The sequence below is a fragment of the Crocuta crocuta genome, unplaced genomic scaffold (genome assembly GCF_008692635.1).
Source record: "Crocuta crocuta isolate KB4526 unplaced genomic scaffold, BGI_CrCroc_1.0 scaffold762, whole genome shotgun sequence".
Taxonomy (NCBI): domain Eukaryota; kingdom Metazoa; phylum Chordata; class Mammalia; order Carnivora; family Hyaenidae; genus Crocuta; species Crocuta crocuta.
In genome coordinates this window covers 710,215-728,538 of record NW_027529524.1, presented here as the reverse complement: position 1 = coordinate 728,538, position 18,324 = coordinate 710,215, and the positions used below count along the sequence as shown (strand labels likewise).

The following is an 18,324-nucleotide window of genomic DNA, read 5'->3' as shown; positions in this document are numbered from 1 at the left end:
ATGGTGCTGGGCAACAGGCAGGTGGGGGAATATCCAAGCTGGAACAAAGTGGCAGCAGGGCAGAGGTGGGAGAGGAGATGCCAGGGAGGGAGGAGGGAGAAAGGTGGCCAAATGGAAGGGTGTTGGTAGAGAGGAAAATCCAGTGAGAGAGCAGGAGCAACAGGTAGGGAGATGGTGGGGGGAAAGGGGAAATGGCACAAGAGATTGGGGGTGTCAAGTTGGGCAAAAACTAGGGTGGGGAGGAAGAGGAGACATGGGATGGCGTGGGGGGAAGATGTGGGAGGTAGGACCAGGGATGCAGAAGGCAAGATGAAGGTCTTGTGGGACTCAGTGATCCCAGACAGGGAGGGGAGGAGGGGTGGCATTCGATGACGCTGGGAGGGCCTGGCAGGGACTAGAGGGGTGGGAGGACCTGCCCTATCTCCGCTCCCCTCCCTGACCTCATGCTGGTCCTCCCCTTCTCCTCCCCCTGCTCACTGCAGACTCCCTCCTTCTTGCTGTCGCTGCCGAGATCGACGGTCGGTCGGTCGGTCGGTCGGTCCGGTCGCAGCTCTGTGAGCCCCTGCTGCGGGGAACAAGCAAGGGGACCTCCAGGGAGCTCGGCGCTGCCAAGGCACGGTAGCTCTGCCCCGTCTGGAGACCTCCCCTCCCAAGGTCAGGGACACAGCAGGTGCAGAAGCCCTGCAGCCGCTTGTTGCCCAGGTAAGGAGCTGAGCTCTGGGGAGAACAAGGGAAGAGCTGGGAGAGGTGGGGACTCTGTCCCACTCCGACACCCCAGGCGAAGGTGTGACAGGAGAGCTCTCAGGAGAGAGAGCCTCGCCAGAGCAGAGACTGTCTGTTGGGGCAGAGGAAAAGAGACTTTGCTCTGGGGACTAGGCTCCCTGTGGAGGGTGTGTGTGTGTGTGTGTGTGTGTGTGTGTGTGTGTGTGTGTGCGCGCGCGCGCGCTCGGGATCAGAGATGGGGAAGCCCCGGTTTGGATGGGATCAGGTGGTGGTGGCACCAGGGTGTAGGTGGTTATCAGTGACGTAGGACTCAGAGGTGTCCAGACTGGGGGAAACAAGGGGTTGGAGGCTGAACCGGTGGCCAGCTGGACCTCAGGAGTAAAGTGCTGGTGGGACCCCAAGAGCTCTGGTTGGAGCAGCTGAGCTAGAGCTCCAGGAATGTGCCAGAGGGAGTCTCTCAGCGTGTGGATTACAGGATCTGGAGGGAGGTCTGGGGGTCTTGAGCCTTTAAGAAACGCTGAAATGAAGCAGAGCCAGGATTCCCAGGTCTGGGAAGGGCACAGAGCCTGCAGAGAGGATCCTAAAACTTACTCTTGGCTGCAAGCTCTGCACCCATGACTCACGGTTCAGCGGGGCTGGGCTGACTAAGAGATGCCTCCAGGGGCACAGGAGCTCCAAAGTCCTTCCGTCCCCCTTCTAGGCTCTCCCTGCTTCTGTCCGACTAAACCTCCTCCTGCCCCCTACACGTGACACGCCCTGGGTGGGGCGGGCGGGCCCCTTATCTCGCCTGGAAAGAATTTAATGGCTTGGAAACAACTGGAAATGGAACCAAGAGGAACTACTGGGAAGCAAGTCGGAAACACCGCAGCTGCCAGCTGTTCGCTCCTAGTCCCTGCCCGCTTCCCGCATCCCGATCCCTCCCCTCTTTATCTCGCTTGCCTCCGCTCCCGTGGAGACCCGGCACCTCAGTTCCTCAAACTTCCTTCCCCCTGCGTCCCGGTCACTCAGTGCAGGACCTGAACCCGCCTTCCTGTCTCTCATTGCCCCCTGACTCTTTCCCACTGGGGGTCCGGAAATCCTTTCTCTCACTTTTTCCATTCCTCTGGCCCATTAACTCCCCAGAATAAGGGCCATCTGGATCCCCCTGAACCCCCCCTCCCTGGAGCCCCCGACTCATCTCCCTCCTTCCTCTCATGCTCCTGGAATCCTGCTTTCACTCCTCAGGTGGCGTGAGGGACAGAGGGAGGCAGAGGGGTGGGGCTCAAATCGCCCATCTCTGGAACATCCCTTGTGGAAGCCAGCCCTTCTTCACACCTCTTGGGACCAACAGTCCCTGATGAGCAAAGTGTCAAAGTTGGCCACGACATGAATACCAGGCAAGCTGAGTCATGGCTTGGGACGATGCCCCCATCTGTGCCAGCCCTCCCACCGTGAGGAAGATGCCAAAAGAGTGAAGCCATGTCCCCCCTCCTCACTGCAGAAAGGAGCCCCAGACACAACAGTAGAGGGGATGATAAGGGGGAAACACAAGAGACACCCAAGTTCTTTGCTTCCCTACTACTGAGAGAAGAGCAGAATTCTTCCAAGAGCTGGAGGCGGAGAGGTGGTGACAGGGCAGGAGTGGGGATGGGGAAGGGGGCTCGGACCGTCAACTGTGGGGGCTACCCCATCCTCTCAGGCCTGCCTCACTGCCTTCAGCTTCTCTCTTTCCTGCTGCAGAGAACCTGTCCCCCCCCCCCCAGGGGTGTGGGGCACCAGGGACCCTCTGCTTCCCTCTGGAGGAGGGCCTCCCATCGGGTTCCCCTCACTCCAGCTGTGTTCTTTGCCTCACACAGCTGCCCCCTGAGCCAGTGAGACAGCAGCTTTCTTAGGCATCACCCCCTGAATACGTGTGGAGGAGACGTGAAGAGGAGATTGTGCGCGCACACACACCTGTGCACACACTCACCCATGTGATGGCGGGGAGCCCTGAAAACTCCTTTTTCTCAGGCTCAAGAAGTTTAAGAGTAGGAAGCCAGGAAATGTGTGTGTGTGTGTGTGTGTGTGTGTGTGTGTGTGTGTGTGTGTGTTGGTTACTGTCCCTTCCCTCCTTGCTGGTCAGCATTTCCACACTCACCCTGCTCTCCTTCTCTCTCCAGTCTCTGGTCCAGAGAAGCTGGGTGCCCGCCTACACCTCTCCTCACCCCTTCTCCTAAATGGAACGCTCTGTGTCCCTTTGCCACAGCCCCTGCCCTGGCTCACTCTGAACACCTCTGGTCTTCCTGCGCTGCCCAATCCTTGCTTCACTGGGTCCCGCAAACAAACAACTGGGTACCAGCACCTAGATCAAGAAACAGGATATTCTTGGCACCCCAGAATTTCCCCACCATACCCCTCCGGTCACTACTCCCCCCCAAAGCACCACACTTCTGCTTCAGATTTTGCCTCCCTCTCTCTGCCCCTTCCCTGATTGCACTCTTGTCTGTCTCTCTCAAAAATAAATAAACCTAAAATTTTTTTTAAAAAATAGAATTTTACAGCATGTTCTCTTTTGTGCCTGGCTTCTTTTGCTCAATCCCATATTAGTGAGATCCACCCATGTTACTACATATAGTTGTAGTTCTCATTGCTTTATTTTATTCCACTGTACGAATAAACCATGCTTTATTTAATCCATTCTACCGAGGTGAGATATATTTGGGTAGTTCCGGGTTTGGGCTATTATGAGTAGTACTGCTCTGGTGGGTATATTCCTGGGGGTGGAATTGATGGATCATAGGGTTCGCATATAGCTCTGGTAGATTTCGTAGATTCTGCTAAATGGTTTTCCAAAGGGCTTGCCCTGTCTGGCCCTGCCAGAATCCACACCTGGCCTTCTCTCTAGCCCAGTTTCTGCCTCTGCTGCTGTTTCCCTCCAACTGCCTGTCCCAGACACTGTCCGTGGTCCTAGCCCTGACCTTGGTCCTGTTCATGGTTATGGTCCTGATGGTAATCCTCAGCTTAAATTGAACTTTTTCATTCATTCATATGATCAATATTTATCGAGCACCTAATATGTCTAGATGCAAGGATACAACAGTCGAGAAAAAAATCAGGGCCATGCCTGCCCTCATGGACGTTATAATCTAGTAGGTAAGACTGGGTGTGGGCAAAAAAGTATTAAAATAATCCAACCAATAAATATATGATTATAAATTGTTTTTTTATTTTTTTAATGTTTTATTTATTTCTGAGAGAGAAGGAGAGACCACATGAGCAGGGGAGGGTCAGAGAGAGAGGAAGACATAGAATCCGAAACAGGCTCCAGGCTCTGAGCTGGCTGTCAGCACAGAGCCTGAACCCACGAACCGTGAGATCATGACCTGAGCTGAAGTCAGCCGCTCAACTGACTGAGCCACCCAGGCGCCCCTAAATTGTTATACATGGTACAAATGGGAGTTAACATGGTGCTTTGATATCACATGTGAGGGGAAACCTGACCTGGGCAAGAAAGTTTCCCTGAGGGAGCAACATGAGATTGAGACATAAGGGTTAAGGAGGCCATGAGGAAAGGGGAGAGGGTTTCACATATACAAAAGTCTGGGAAGGGGGTGAGGGGCATAAGGTCAGTGGGACTGGAATGGAGAGAGGGAAGGAAGCGTTATGTGTGATGAGGTGGGAGAGGTCAACAGGGCCCAGATGATTCAGGGCTGTTTGTCACCCTCGAAGGGAATTCAGAAGGGAGACACTGGAGAGATTTTAGCGGGAGTGGGACATCCAAGTTGCCTTTGTGANGGGGGGGGGGGGGGCGGGGCAGAGAGAACAGCCAGGAGGCCAATACAGTTGTGAAGCAAAAGATAGGTGGTGGCTTGAATTCTAACAATGTCCAAAGGGAGAGAAGTGAGTAAATTAAAGAGACGTTTATGAGAGGGGTGCCTGGGTGACACAGTCGGTTGAACATTCAACTCTTGATTTTGGCTCAGGTTTTGGCTCTCACCATTCATGAGTTTGAGCCCTGCATCAGGCTCTGCATTGACAGTGTGGAATCTGCTTGAGATTCTCTCTCTCATTCTCGTTCTGCCCTTTCCCAGCTCTCTCTGTCTCCCTCTCAAAATAAATAAACATTAAAGAAAACAAAAGGGCAAATATGTCAAAATAGGGTGGTCTTGATGGGGGTTAGGTTTCTAGTTGTAAAGCTGGATAAATGGTGGCACTGTGAGCTGTGGTGGAGAACACAATGCAGAAGGGGTTTGGTACAGGAAGGGTGGCCATAGTACAGTTTTAGACATGTTGAATTTGAGGTGCTCAAGAAGAGATGCCAAGCAAATAGGCAGTTGGATATATTACTTGGAGTTCAGAGGAGATGACTGGGCTAATTTATATACTGGGGTATAGTTTGGAAATTAAAATCCTGGGCCTGGATGAAAGTACTAGGTGAGTGACTAGAGACGTAGATCTTAACTCTGGTTGCTCATTACAATCACCTGGGGAGCTTTTTAAAAATACTGAATAGGGGCAGCTGGGTGGCTCAGTTAGTTGTGTATCTGACTTGGGCTCAGGTCATGATCTCGTGGTTTGTGGATTTGAGCCTTGCATTGGGCTCTGTGCTGACAGTTTGGAGCCTGGAGCCTGCTTTGGGTTCCGTGTCTTCCTCTCTCTGCCCCATCCCCTGTTTGCATTCTCTCTCTTTCTCTCTCAAAAATAAATACACATTAAAAATTTTTTTTAAAAAATACTGAATAAAATACAGTGTTTCTGTTACTCTGGGCACATTTCAAGTGTTCAAGAGCCACATAGCTTTCCTGGCTACTGTATTGACAGCACAGGTATAGAATGTTGTAAAATGGAAGATGTCGTGAGCCATGTCCAGTGATTTTTGAGACAGGTCAAGTAAGATGAAGACAAATGTTTCTCAGATTCTGTGACATTGAGATCTTTGGGAGGTCTTAGGGAGAGCTGTTTGATAGGTTGAAAGGAGGTGGGGAAGCCAGATGGAAGTGCAAGGGGGCATGCATGGGATTTGGGAAAATGGAAACAGCAAGTAAAGATAAGTCTTTTGACAACTGAGGCCATGAAGTTGGGGAGGGAAATATGTGCTGCCTGGAGGGAGTATGAGATTGAAGAAAATTTTGGTTGTGGTCGTTGTTGTTGTTGTCGTCGTTGTTGTTTTAAGACATAACTTTCAGGGTCTCCTGGGTGGCTCAGTTGGTTGAAGGTCTGACTCTTGATTTCTGCTCAGGTCATGATCTCACAGCCATAAGTTCGAGTCCCACATCAGGTTCCACTCTGGGTGTGGACCTGCTTAAGATTCTCTCTCTCCCTCTATTCATGCTCCTCCTCTATTCATGCTCTCTCTCTCTCTCTCTCTTTCTCTCTCTCAAAAAAAGATATAACTTTCACATTGTGAAATGAACAAATCTAAAGTGTATAGCTCAATCAATATTTGAATATGTATACACCTGTTTAATCACCACCCAGATCAAAGTACAAAATATTTCCAGTAATCTTATCCTATCTTCTAATAGTAAAGATCAACTCTGTTTTTGAACCTCATGTAAACAGCATCAGTTACAGTGTTCTCTTTTTATGTCTTGTTTCTTTTGATAGCATTATGTGTGTGACATTGTCCATGCTGTTACATGTAACAAGAGGGTGTTTTCATCGCTGTATAATAGTCCATTGCATGATTGTACCACAATTTGTTTATCCATTATACTATTAATGGACACTTGAATTGTTTCATTTGGCTGATATGGAAAAAATTTCATAGTCTTATACATGTCTATTGGACGATATATGCAGTCATTTCTGTTGGATATTTACTGAAGTGGAATTGTTGGGGTTATAGGCTGTGTGTCTTAGCAGATACTGCCTAATAGTTTTCCAAAGTGGTTGCACAATTTAATTTTTGCTCCTGCTTACAGTAGATGAGAGTTCCATTTGCTTCACATTCTTGCCAGTATCAAGCAACAACCTCTTTAGTTTTAGCCATTCTGATGGCAAATAATGGCAGCTCATTGTGGCTTTAATTTGCATTTCCTTGGTTACTAGTTCTGTTATACACACATATATGTTTATTTTCCATATGTTTATTGGTCCTTTGGATATATTCCTTTATAGAGTATCTACTTAAGTCTTTTGTCAGTTTAAAACACTGGGTTGCCTGTCTTTTGTGTGTTATTTTTTGTTTTGCAGGAGTTTTTAATCTCAGATTTTAATCCCATCTCTCACTCTCAATATCCATCTGTACCTCTCTCCCTCCCCCGTTACCTCCCCACATTTCTCATATATTTTATTCCAGTCCATGACTTGAATTCTTATTCTCTAAATGGTGTCTCTGGATGACCAGAAGCGATCAACTTCATGAATCCTAATGTATTCATCTCTTTTTTATGGTTAGGTTCTGTGTGAAAACTTTTATGCTTAAATCTTGTGTGGTTAGGTTTTTAAAAAATCTTTGCTTACTCTAAGGTCATAACATTTTTTCCTATTTTTCTTCTATATGATATTGTTCTGAAAAGGCATTGTTTTACCTTTCATAATTAGGTCCCTGAGATTCACTTCAAATTAATTTCTGTTTGTGGCCATAAGGTAGAAATAGATTTTTTTTCCATTTGGATTTTTTCCCATTTATCAGAAAGAGCATCTGTTCTCTTTTTAATCGCAGTGTCACCTTTGGCAGGTCACCACATGCACGTGGGTCTGTATCTGGACACTATTCTGTTCTATCCATTCTTGCACCTTTCTAAGTGCAAGGTTTTTGGTAATGTATGTACTGAGGAAGAAGGATTCCATTAAACAACAGGAGCTATATTAGCGCCTATGAAAGTTGATGGGAAGGATTTAGTGGAGAGTGAGGGATTGAATAAAAGAGAGAGGGGGGGTAATCTTCACCCAAGGAGACAGTGGGAGCTGGGAGCCAGGTGCTTGTGGAAGGATTGGTCTCTTACACTCATCCGCTGATCTATTCAACATAAATGTGCTGGGTAGCCCTTGGGTGTCAGACACAGGTGTACAGCAGTGCCAGGACAGACGAGGTCCCTGTTCTGATGGAGTTCCCACTTTAGTGGTGGGAGAAAGATAACAGACAAGTACCCAAAACGAACGGGTGATTCAGGCAGCAGTAAATGCCATGAAGAACATAGGCAGGATACTGTGGCGGAGAGTAATGAAAAACATTCCAACTGGACCCCAGGGAAGGTCTCTGAGATCAAAGACATGTGAGTTAAGATTGAGCAAGAAGGAGCCAGTCTTGAAGAGCATCCCAGACGGAGAGAACATACAGCTAAAATGTCTTTAGGCTAATGTAAGCTTGTAGAATCTGCGGAACAAACAAAAGACCACTGAGGATGGAACAGTAAAGAAAAAAGAAAAAAAAAAAAAAAGGATACCCTCTGCCCAAGGAGAGTGTCCCTTAGGTTGAGTTGAATGTGGAGTTTTACATGCATGTGAGTCGGGTAGATTAGTTGTGCGTAGTGGGACTGTGGATGTGTATATTGAGGGATGTAGGGAGCCATCTTCTCTCCTTCTCTGTGAAGCTCCTCACATGTGCCCTCTCTCCCCACAGCCTCCTGAGTGATGCCAGCCCAATGGTTCCTAATCTCCAGACTGGCCTTCCTGGTACTGCTGGGCACAGTCAGAGCAGGCCCTTTCTCTCCACGGTCCAATGTGACACTCCAAGCCCCACGCCCCCCTCCCCAGCCAGGAGGCCACACAGGGGAGCCAAGAGGGGGAAGCCCCTCTTCCCGGCTTTATGAGCACACTGTGGAAGGAGGGGAGAAGCAGGTTGTGTTTACCCACCGCATCAACCTGCCCCCTTCAGCCGGCTGTGGTTGTCCTCCGGGCACGGAGCCCCCTGTCCCTGCTTCAGAGGTGCAGGCCCTGAAGGTCCGGTTAGAGATCCTGGAGGAGCTGGTGAAAGGACTCAAGGAACAGTGCACTGGGTCATGCTGTCCTGCTGCTGCCCAGGCTGGCACAGGTGAGCAGATGATCATGGGAGGGGGCACAAAAAAAAAAAAAAAAAAGAGGAAAGTGGGGAAGTGGGTCAGGGTTAGGTGGTCATCGCTAGTCCATAAAGGACCTTGGTATGAATTAGAAAAAGGCACTCCATCTTCCCTCTTGGGGGTGATGAGTGCAACTCGGGGCACAATGTGGAGTGAGAAGCCACCAGGCTTGATGTCAGCACCTCCCTCCCCTGTCCCCAAGCATATGCTAGGGCCTTGAGAGGCCACATATGTTGACTAGGAGTACCTGGAAACAAAGATGACCTTATGAAATGATCCTGGCCCTGCTGGCCAGGGGAGCACGGCATGGGCTCTGTCTCTCTCCCCAGAGAGACTGAGACCTGCCTCTCCCTCTTACTCCAGGCCAGACAGACGTTCGTAGCCTCTGCAGTCTCCACGGCGTGTTTGACCTGAGCCGCTGTGCCTGCTCCTGCGAACCAGGCTGGGGTGGGCCCACCTGCTCAGACCCTACAGGCGCCGGGGTGCCCCCATCCTCCCCACCCTCTGTCTCCGGCTCCTGCCCAGACGACTGCAACGATCAGGGTCGCTGCGTCCGCGGGCGCTGCGTGTGCTTCCCTGGCTACAGCGGCCCCAGCTGTGGCTGGCCCTCCTGTCCTGGGGACTGCAACGGCCGCGGGCGCTGCGTGCAGGGCGTGTGCGTGTGCCGGGCAGGCTTCTCCGGCGACGACTGCAGCCTGCGCTCCTGCCCCCGGGGCTGCAGCCAGAGGGGGCGCTGCGAGGACGGGCGCTGCGTGTGCGACCCCGGCTACACGGGCGACGACTGTGGGAAGAGGAGCTGCCCTAGAGGTTGCAGCCAGAGGGGGCGCTGCGAGAACGGACGCTGCGTGTGCGACCACGGCTACACCGGCGACGACTGCGGGGTGAGGAGCTGCCCCCGGGGCTGCAGCCAGAGGGGGCGCTGCGAGGACGGGCGCTGCGTGTGCGACCCCGGCTACACTGGCGACGACTGCGGCTCGCGGAGCTGCCCGTGGGACTGTGGCGAGGGCGGGCGCTGCGTGGACGGCCGCTGTGTATGCTGGCCCGGGTACGCGGGCGAGGACTGCAGCACCCGGACGTGCCCGCGAGACTGCCGGGGTCGCGGGCGCTGCGAGGACGGCGAATGCATCTGCGACGCAGGCTACAGCGGGGACGACTGCGGGGTGCGCAGCTGCCCAGGCGACTGCCACCAAAGGGGCCGCTGCGAGGACGGCCGCTGCGTGTGCTGGCCGGGGTACACCGGGCCTGACTGCGGCTCACGCGCCTGCCCCCGCGACTGTCGGGGCCGCGGGCGCTGCGAGAACGGCGTATGCGTGTGCAACACCGGCTACAGCGGCGAGGACTGTGGGGTGCGCAGCTGTCCCGGGGACTGTCGCGGCCGGGGCCGTTGCGAGAGTGGTCGCTGCGTGTGCTGGCCGGGGTATACAGGCCGAGACTGCGGCACGCGCGCTTGCCCTGGAGACTGCCGTGGGCGCGGGCGCTGCGTGGACGGCCGCTGCGTGTGCAACCCGGGCTTCGCGGGCGAGGACTGCGGGAGCCGTCGGTGCCCTGGGGACTGCCGGGGCCGCGGCCGCTGCGAGGACGGCGTGTGCGTGTGCAACGCGGGCTACGAGGGAGAGGACTGTGGCGTGCGCAGCTGCCCAGGAGGTTGCCACGGCCGCGGCCAGTGCCTGGATGGGCGCTGCGTGTGCGACGATGGCTACTCAGGCGAGGACTGCAGTGTACAGCGGTGCCCCCGAGACTGTAACCAGCACGGCCTGTGCCAGGATGGTGTGTGCACCTGTTGGGAGGGCTATGCAGGCGAGGACTGTGGCCTCCGTACCTGCCCCTCCAACTGCCACCAGCGCGGCCGCTGTGAGGACGGGCGCTGCGTGTGCGACTCGGGCTACACTGGCCCCTCCTGTGCCACCCGCACCTGCCCGGCGGACTGTCGCGGCCGTGGGCGCTGCGTGCAGGGAGTGTGTGTGTGCCATGTGGGCTACAGCGGCGAGGACTGTGGGCAGGAGGAGCCTCCCGCCAGTGCCTGCCCTGGGGGCTGTGGGCCCCGGGAACTGTGCCGTGAGGGCCAGTGTGTATGCGTCGAGGGCTTCCGAGGACCTGACTGCGCCATTCAGACGTGCCCCGGGGACTGCCGCGGCAGGGGAGAGTGTCGTGAGGGCAGCTGTGTCTGTCAGGATGGCTATGCAGGGGAGGACTGCGGGGAAGGTGAGCAAGTAGCCTTCCCCAATAGAATGGGTCAGGGACTGGGAACGGGAGCCCATGGGAAGGCCTGAGCCTGAGGCCTAGGAGCTCAGGGACCTAGAGGAAGAGTGAAGGTGGTCAGTTTTGGGGGTTTGGGGTGGGGGCCAGTCATAGGAGCCAGAGAGCCAGTGTCCGCCAGTAGCAGCAGAACCATGGGGTCATGCCTGTAGGCAGGACCTGCTTTCAGATCTCTGATGGGCAGGTTGGGGCTCCTTTACTTGTTTTTGGAGAGATTCTGTGTTCCTAAAGATGAGAGGTGGAAGGTGAAGGAGACCCCAAGGCCTGTTCTGGCATCTGCCAGCTTTGCCCCACCTCCAGAAAGGAGCAGGAACTGGGCTCCATCTTTTTGTGTGTCCCTGAGTTGGGGGGGGGGGCGTGATAGGGGTGAGGGGCTGCTTTAGGCTAACCATCTTCCCATATCTCATTCTCCTGGGCAGAGGTGCCAGCCATCGAGGGCATGAGGATGCATCTTTTGGAGGAGACGACGGTTCGGACAGAGTGGACCCGGGCTCCTGGCACTGTGGATGCCTATGAAATTCAGTTCATTCCCACGGTGAGAGCCCAGCTGCAGGGGCAGATTGAGTGGGCTGGCCTCGAGGGAGGGAGTGCTCACCTCTGGCAGGAAGTTCTAGGTAGTCAGTGGTTGAGTCCAGATGGCTAGGTTCCTGAAGCTGCTCTGAAGGCCTTCTCGTCCTGCCCCACACTGGGTCCAGAAGGCCTCTGCAGCATTAGTTCACTGCTGTTGGTGAGAGTGAGCTCAGTACTTCCTGAGGCTGTCCAGTCTGTTGTTGGTCATCACGGGTAGTTCTTTCTGTTGTTGCTGAGTCTAAATCTATCCCATTCTGACATCCCTCCATTGGCCTTATCTGGGCCTCCACCAGCGTCAGAATGTTGCCTTTGCTTTTCTCACATCCTCCACCACCGGCTTTCAGGTATTTGGAGATGTCAGCCATCACCACACTCTCATTCTCTTCAGGCCAGACCCACCAGTCTCTTCACCCCTTTTCCCTAAGGCTTTGTTCTCCGAATCCCTCAATTCCTGGGCTCCTTCCTCTAGTGCCTCGTGCTTTTTGCATTTGCCCCCAAAATGCGGGGGCAGGGAGGAGCCCCGTATTTCTGGCTAACTCTGGAGACACTGGCGCTTTTTTTCAAGGTTGATGTATGTTAACTTGCGGTCACAAAACCAGCAGCTGTTTTCGATCAAAAATGTCTTAAAGTAACTTCTATTATAAAAGTCATGTAGGCTCAGTGTAGGAACTTTAGAAAATGTAGATAAACAAGGAAAAAAAGAAAGAAGAAAAGAAAAAGAGAAGGAAGAAAAGATGACATTCAACTATATACACTTTTTTAGCCTAAATATAGGCCTCTGCATGTGGCTCTGTTCAGTGTTATCTTTTTTGGTTTGGGCCAAGCTGTCTAGGCTGTTGCAATAATTTGAGTCTGTGAACTGGTTCCCCCGCCTCCGTGTCATCAGAACGCTGCAAAGCATTCTTTCTCTGTCTCCTTCCAACTCGCTCTTAAAATATTTGGGGGCATCCTAAGGTCAAAGCCTTATGGCCTCTCATTAGAGACCTCCTTTTATGCAGATGGGGCTTTTATGATATGTTTGGCCTCGCAGCTCCGAATTATTTGACATCTCTACCGTCTAAACTCATGTTTTCCTGCATCCTCCCACAAATGCCATGGGTGAGTAGGCCATTTACCCCTAATCTCTGCCTGGCCAGAACTCTGGAAGAATAAATAACTCCCAGGGCCTAAACCCTAGGAAGGGTCTAGGACAGAAGGGACAGTTCAGAGGTGCTGGATGTCATCCCCACCCTAATTGGCCAGGTCATTCTTTTGGGGGGGCTGTTCATTCTAAGTGCTTTTATCATAGTCCCAAGACCAGACCCCTACCATGTTCTGTCACTCCTTACTGTCTGGTAGAATCAGAAGCAGAAATCCCAACTTTGCGGTGCAACCAGTACAGCTTAGATTTTTTCTTCTGTTAAAATTTTGTTGTTGTTGTTTTTTGTTATAAAAATAATTTAATCACAAGACAAGAATTTGGCAACTAAGGGGAAAAAAAAACAAATAAGCCTTGGCTGCTTTGCACTAAAACAAGCACTGTTAACATTTTAAAGTGTTTCTTCCACTCTCTTCTTCTGTGTGTGTATTATTTACATAACTCTGATCTTGAGAGGATAGGACTTTTAAAAGAAACAACTTTCTTAAGCAAGTGCAGGGAAAGAAGAATTAAACACTTGAGGTAGAAGGAACTTGCAGGGCAGCATTGTCCTCTGCTCTTAGTAAATACAAACCCATCCTCGGGTGTTTTTGAGAAGTGTTTTCAAGAAGCTTCAGCTCTAGGCTTCCTCCCTCACCATGGGGCCAGGTGAGGTCAAGCTGGCCTGTACCCGGCTCATCTCTGGGTATGAACCTCTGTCACATTCTGGGTTCTCTTTGAGTCAGGGTGTGGAAAATGCCCCGGACACCCCTCTTGGACTCCACATTAGCTTGTGCTACTGGCCCTCAGACTGCTTTCTAAGCTTTCTGCGGCTGGCCCTTGGAATCCTGCCTCTGGCCTTGGCCCACGCTCTCTGTCCATTTCTGTTGGCACAGAGTATTGGTAGCTGGCTGTCCTCGGGCACTGCCATCTTCTTAGAAGCCTATCTCTATCTTATCTCCTCCCTTTTCCAGAAGCACGCTGTCCCAAAGCCCAGCCTCTGCCATTGCTGACAAAGGGACACACCTAATTAATCACTGGAATGATTTTCAGAACACAGAAGAGGAACATTCCTCCTTCTCCATGCATATGTGGATTGCTACTCTGACTCAGTGGTTCTCAAAGCATATTCCCTGGACCTGCAGCATTAGCGTCACCTGGGAGGGAGCTTGTTACACATGCAGATGGGCAGACTCCAGCCCCAGATCTACTGAATTAGGAACTCTGGGGCTGGAGCCCAGTAACCTGCACCGTAACAAGCCCTTGGGTTCTGATACACCCCGAGCCTGAGGACCACTAGCTCAAGGAATGTTGCTATTTTGCAAAAGGCTGGTTCCTCTCTGAATGTGAGAGGAAGCATGAAGAAACTGAGGGAGTTGAGCCCTTGAAAAGAAGGAGGGTCTGGCATTCTTTGTCTGGCTGTATTCTGCAGCCTAGAAACTGGGCTATGCCACGCTTTCATTGGGACACAAGACCTCATGGCCTTAGAAAAGTTTGTGTTCGGGATCTGGTCTGAAAAGTGGATGATGGTGAGGGAAACTCCAGGGCCCAAGCAGGATGGCTTCCCCCACCTTCTGATGAAGCCTTGAGGTTGGTATCAGAAATAGGGTTAGAAACTTGGCAAGGACAATTGGTGAGGCAGCCAAGCTTTCAGCAAGGGATGCTAGCATCTGGCTAGAGAGCCTGTCTCAGACCAGACGAATGAGAGAGGTCAATTAGACTGACAGTGGCACTTTCAGAGGACTATTCCCAAGTTGATCTTAGGAGGGACTAAGAGGTGTGTAAAAGGTTCACGGAGGCAGTCTGAAGGGAGAAGGTGGTCTGAAGAACAAGGTGGCTTGTCTTGCTGGAAGGACCAGATATCATCAGGGAGCATCCAAGGGCCGTGTGTGTGTATGTGTGTGTTGGGTTGAGGGAATAAGGGGAGAGAGGAAGAGTAAGTTCTGGGAAGGATGAGGACTTCACAGGTCTTCAGCTGAAGTCGTCCAAGGGCTTCTAGGCTGGGGTGTCCTAGGCCAAGGTGGGTAGGAGAGGAGCAGGGGCCCTGTGTGCCCAGGAAAACTTTTCAACCAACAAAACTCTGACAAAGCTTTATTTCATCCTCAACCCAGAAATCTCTACGTGGCTTCTCATCTGGTTTTGTACTCTGGTATTTACTGTGTTGGTTTCCCCACAATTTTCTTGGTTTAGGAGAGTACCTTTAGAAATTTCCAATCCTACTTGGCTGAATGGAGGTGTCCTCATCACGGCCAACATAGCTAAGCAGAACAGAGCGTCCTTATTAGCTGTCCTAGCTAGATGGCCCAGTGAAATTCAGAGCAGTTAGACTACTCACAGATGTCCATTCCTCCTGTCTCCTCAGTGACTGGCACTCCAGGAGAACCTGCCTGGAGCTGGTGTATTTCCCGTGGGGTCACCACAATAATCATAAAGCCTTATGTATGCACTTGGAGGGGGTTGTTCACTCAGAGGCGTGTATGACACAAAGATTTGGGTATGGATCTAATCAACCTTAACATGAGCTGAGGACGGGAAATATCTTTCATCATGCCCAGCACGATGCCAGGTACAAAATTGGGAAACATATTTGTGAAACTTTGGGCAGGTGGACTTTGTTTTTGAGTGGCCTACAACCCTGCTCAGGAGAGCAGAGAAGTGCCTAATGGGAAATGTCATGCCAGAGGTCACACCCACATTACCCAGCCAGGGGCAGGTGTCTGTGGGGAGGCTGAGGCTGGGGCAGTTGCTGTAAGGAAGGCGTGAGACTTGTAAGGGGCATCCCTCAGTCACTTCATTTCTTATGACAGGAGTGAGCTGGGGAGAAGCCTCCTCACACCGGGTGGGCAGGGCTCCTGGGGAAAGCCAGAGGGAGAATCCTGGTGTGTGTTGGGTAAATTCTGGCTGACAGCTGATGAACTGGCTTAAAAAGGTACTGCCTGTGAGAGGAGGCTGTGAGGTCACACTGCCTGGGTTTGAATCCCTGCCACTTTCTTGGTGTTGGTGACCTTGGGCAAGATACTTAATCCTTTTGTACCTCAGTTTCTTTATCTGTCCAATGGGAATAACATGATCTACTTCATATGGTTCTTATGAGGATTGAGTGAATTCAAATATACACATTGCCTTGGGGCACCTGGGTGGCTCAGTCAGTTAAGTGTCTAACTCTGGCTCAGCTCACCATCTAACATTTGTGGGCCCCAGCCCCACGTTGGGCTCTGTGCTGACAGCTCGGAGCCTGGAGCCTGCTTCTGATTCTGTCTCCCTCTCTTTCGGCCCCTCCCCCACTCACGCTCTGTGTCTCTCTCAAAATAAAATAAAGAAAAAACATTAAGAAAAATGCAAGTTGCCTTGAATAGCACCTGGTACGGACTAAGAATTTTATATTATATTATTTTATTTTATCTTATTTTATTTTGTTTTGTTTTGTTTATTTTTTTTTTGAGAGAGAGAAAGGGTGCAAGTGAGGGAGGGTTAGAGAGAAAGAGAGAGAGAGAGAGAGAGAAGCAGGGCTCGAACTCATGAACCTGAGATCATGACCTGAGCCAAAGTCGGATGCTTAATGACTGAGGCACCCAGGTGCCCCAGGACTAAGCATTTTAGATGTGTTTGCTGCTACCACCACACTCCCCAGCTGCGCAGGACCAAGTTCTACACAATTCTATGTTGACACCGCCCGGAGCTCGGAGAAAGAAGAGATAAGGGAGATTGGGCAGCAGAGTGAGAACACCAGCCCTAAACCACCTGGTGCTCTCTTTCTTCCAGACAGAAGGGGTGAGCCCCCCGTTCACAGCACGGGTACCCAGCTCTGCCTCAGCCTATGACCAGAGAGGACTGGCTCCCGGCCAGGAGTACCAGGTCACTGTCCGTGCCCTTCGAGGGACTAACTGGGGCCCTCCTGCTTCCAAGACCATCACCACCAGTGAGAGCTGGGGCTGAGGGCCGGGTCCTGGTTGGAGATCTGGATTTGAGAGGGGTGGCTGGGAATCTGCCCCTCCCGGGAAAGCAGAAGGGAGGAATTGGATGGTGACAGAGCTCTCAGAGGGAAAACTGGTGATTGAAGAACCAGACTCCCACTGATCCCTCTTCTCTCTAACCTGGCTAGTGATTGATGGCCCCCAGGACCTCCGAGTGGTGGCTGTGACACCAACCACAATGGAGCTCAGCTGGCTGCGACCCCAGGCTGAGGTGGACCGATTTGTGGTGTCCTATGTCAGTGCTGGCAACCAGAGGGTGCGGCTGGAGGTGCCCTCTGAGGCAGATGGAACGCTGCTGACCGACCTGATGCCAGGCGTGGAATATGTAGTGACTGTCACCGCAGAGCGGGGCCGGGCAGTAAGCTACCCGGCTTCTGTCAGGGCCAACACAGGTATGCCTGGCAAGGGGCTAGGGAAGGACCCAGTTTCTTTGTGGAGCAGCCCCTTCCTTGGCAGCTCATATCTAGGATTCACAGGCTCCTCTGAATACATCTGGGTAGGGCAGTCCTGTAGGAAGGCTGCAGGTTGGAGTGTGAGGGCGGGGGCGGGGGAGCTGCTCCATGGAGAGAGGCAGTAAATAGGAGATGATGTCTGATCCACCCAGATGGGGTAGTTCTGCTTGAAACTTAGACACAGGGGCAGGCCTGTGCTCACAGTCAGTGGTCAGACCTTGTAGGGATCGGAATTGGGCAGATCAGAGATCTGCATTCCTGTTGACTTTAGGATTGGGGTTGGGGGGAATTTGGTCTCAGAGCTGTAATTTTCCACTAATCCTCAAGGTCTCTTAACAGATGGATATTTAATTTCTTTTCCTGTGACAGAGGGACGCCCACCTCGCTGTAGCTCACATTTTCTCCTCCCACTCCCCTTTCTCTCCTTCAGACACAGGGCCCCACCTGCTGGCTTCTCTCTTCTTTTTAGGGTACCAAGAGTGGCGGGCTTGGAGGGCGAGCGGGGAGGGGCTCCTGGGACACTGATTCCTTTCTCTGGTTCTCTTTCCAGGTGGGGCTGGGGCACAAGCAAGAGGCCTCTGGCTNAAGCGGGACTCCAACCAGGGCATCTACGGCCTCTCGCCAGAAGGCGTCGACCGGGTGGCTGCGCCCCGCCACCCCAAACCCGAGGTCCTGGGCAGTTCCGCGGACGGCGCACTACTCGTGTCCCTTGACGGGCTCCGCGGCCACTTCGAGCGCGTGGTGCTGCGCTGGCGGCCGCAGCCGCCGGCAGAGGGCCCCGGCGGGGAGCTGACCGTGCCGGGCACCACGCGCACCGTCAGCCTACCCGACCTCAGGCCCGGCACCACCTACCACGTGGAGGTCCACGGGGTGCGTGCAGGGCAGACCTCCAAGTCCTACGCCTTCATCACCACCACAGGTAGCATGGGCTGGGGCCGCGGGACCACCCATCCCCTGCCCAGCCTCACCAGCCATTGGAGTCTGCATCCAAGAGTTCTCCCACTGCCTCACTGCTCAGACCGCCAACCCCCTACACCCTCCCCCTCGGCTTTCAAGCCCTACCTGGTCCAGGCTCCAGGGGACCCCACAACAAAGCATGCTCTCCTGTGTCTTTAGAAGCCATCGCCACCCCAGGGTCCTCGGGGGTACCCAGGGCCAGGGAGACCCGGTCTTTAGGGTTCCCCAACACTTTACCTGGATTGCCATCCCGGGCAAACGAAGGGGCATTTGGGGGGAGGGTCGGGTCTGCAAAAACTCACTGGAGCAGTTTG

General features: G+C 52.6%; 1 protein-coding gene across 1 annotated transcript in view; it reads left to right on the top strand.

Moving 5' to 3' along the window:
• Positions 1-8,259: 8,259 nt before the first annotated feature.
• The window catches only part of TNXB (tenascin XB), a 40,711-nt gene continuing 30,646 nt past the window's right edge, over positions 8,260-18,324 (top strand). The window contains exons 1-5 of the mRNA XM_077760939.1: positions 8,260-8,659; positions 9,048-10,886; positions 11,360-11,475; positions 16,390-16,546; positions 16,730-16,993. Coding sequence (XP_077617065.1) covers positions 8,260-8,659; positions 9,048-10,886; positions 11,360-11,475; positions 16,390-16,546; positions 16,730-16,993 — 2,776 coding nt within the window. The remainder of the gene's footprint in view (positions 8,660-9,047; positions 10,887-11,359; positions 11,476-16,389; positions 16,547-16,729; positions 16,994-18,324) is intronic.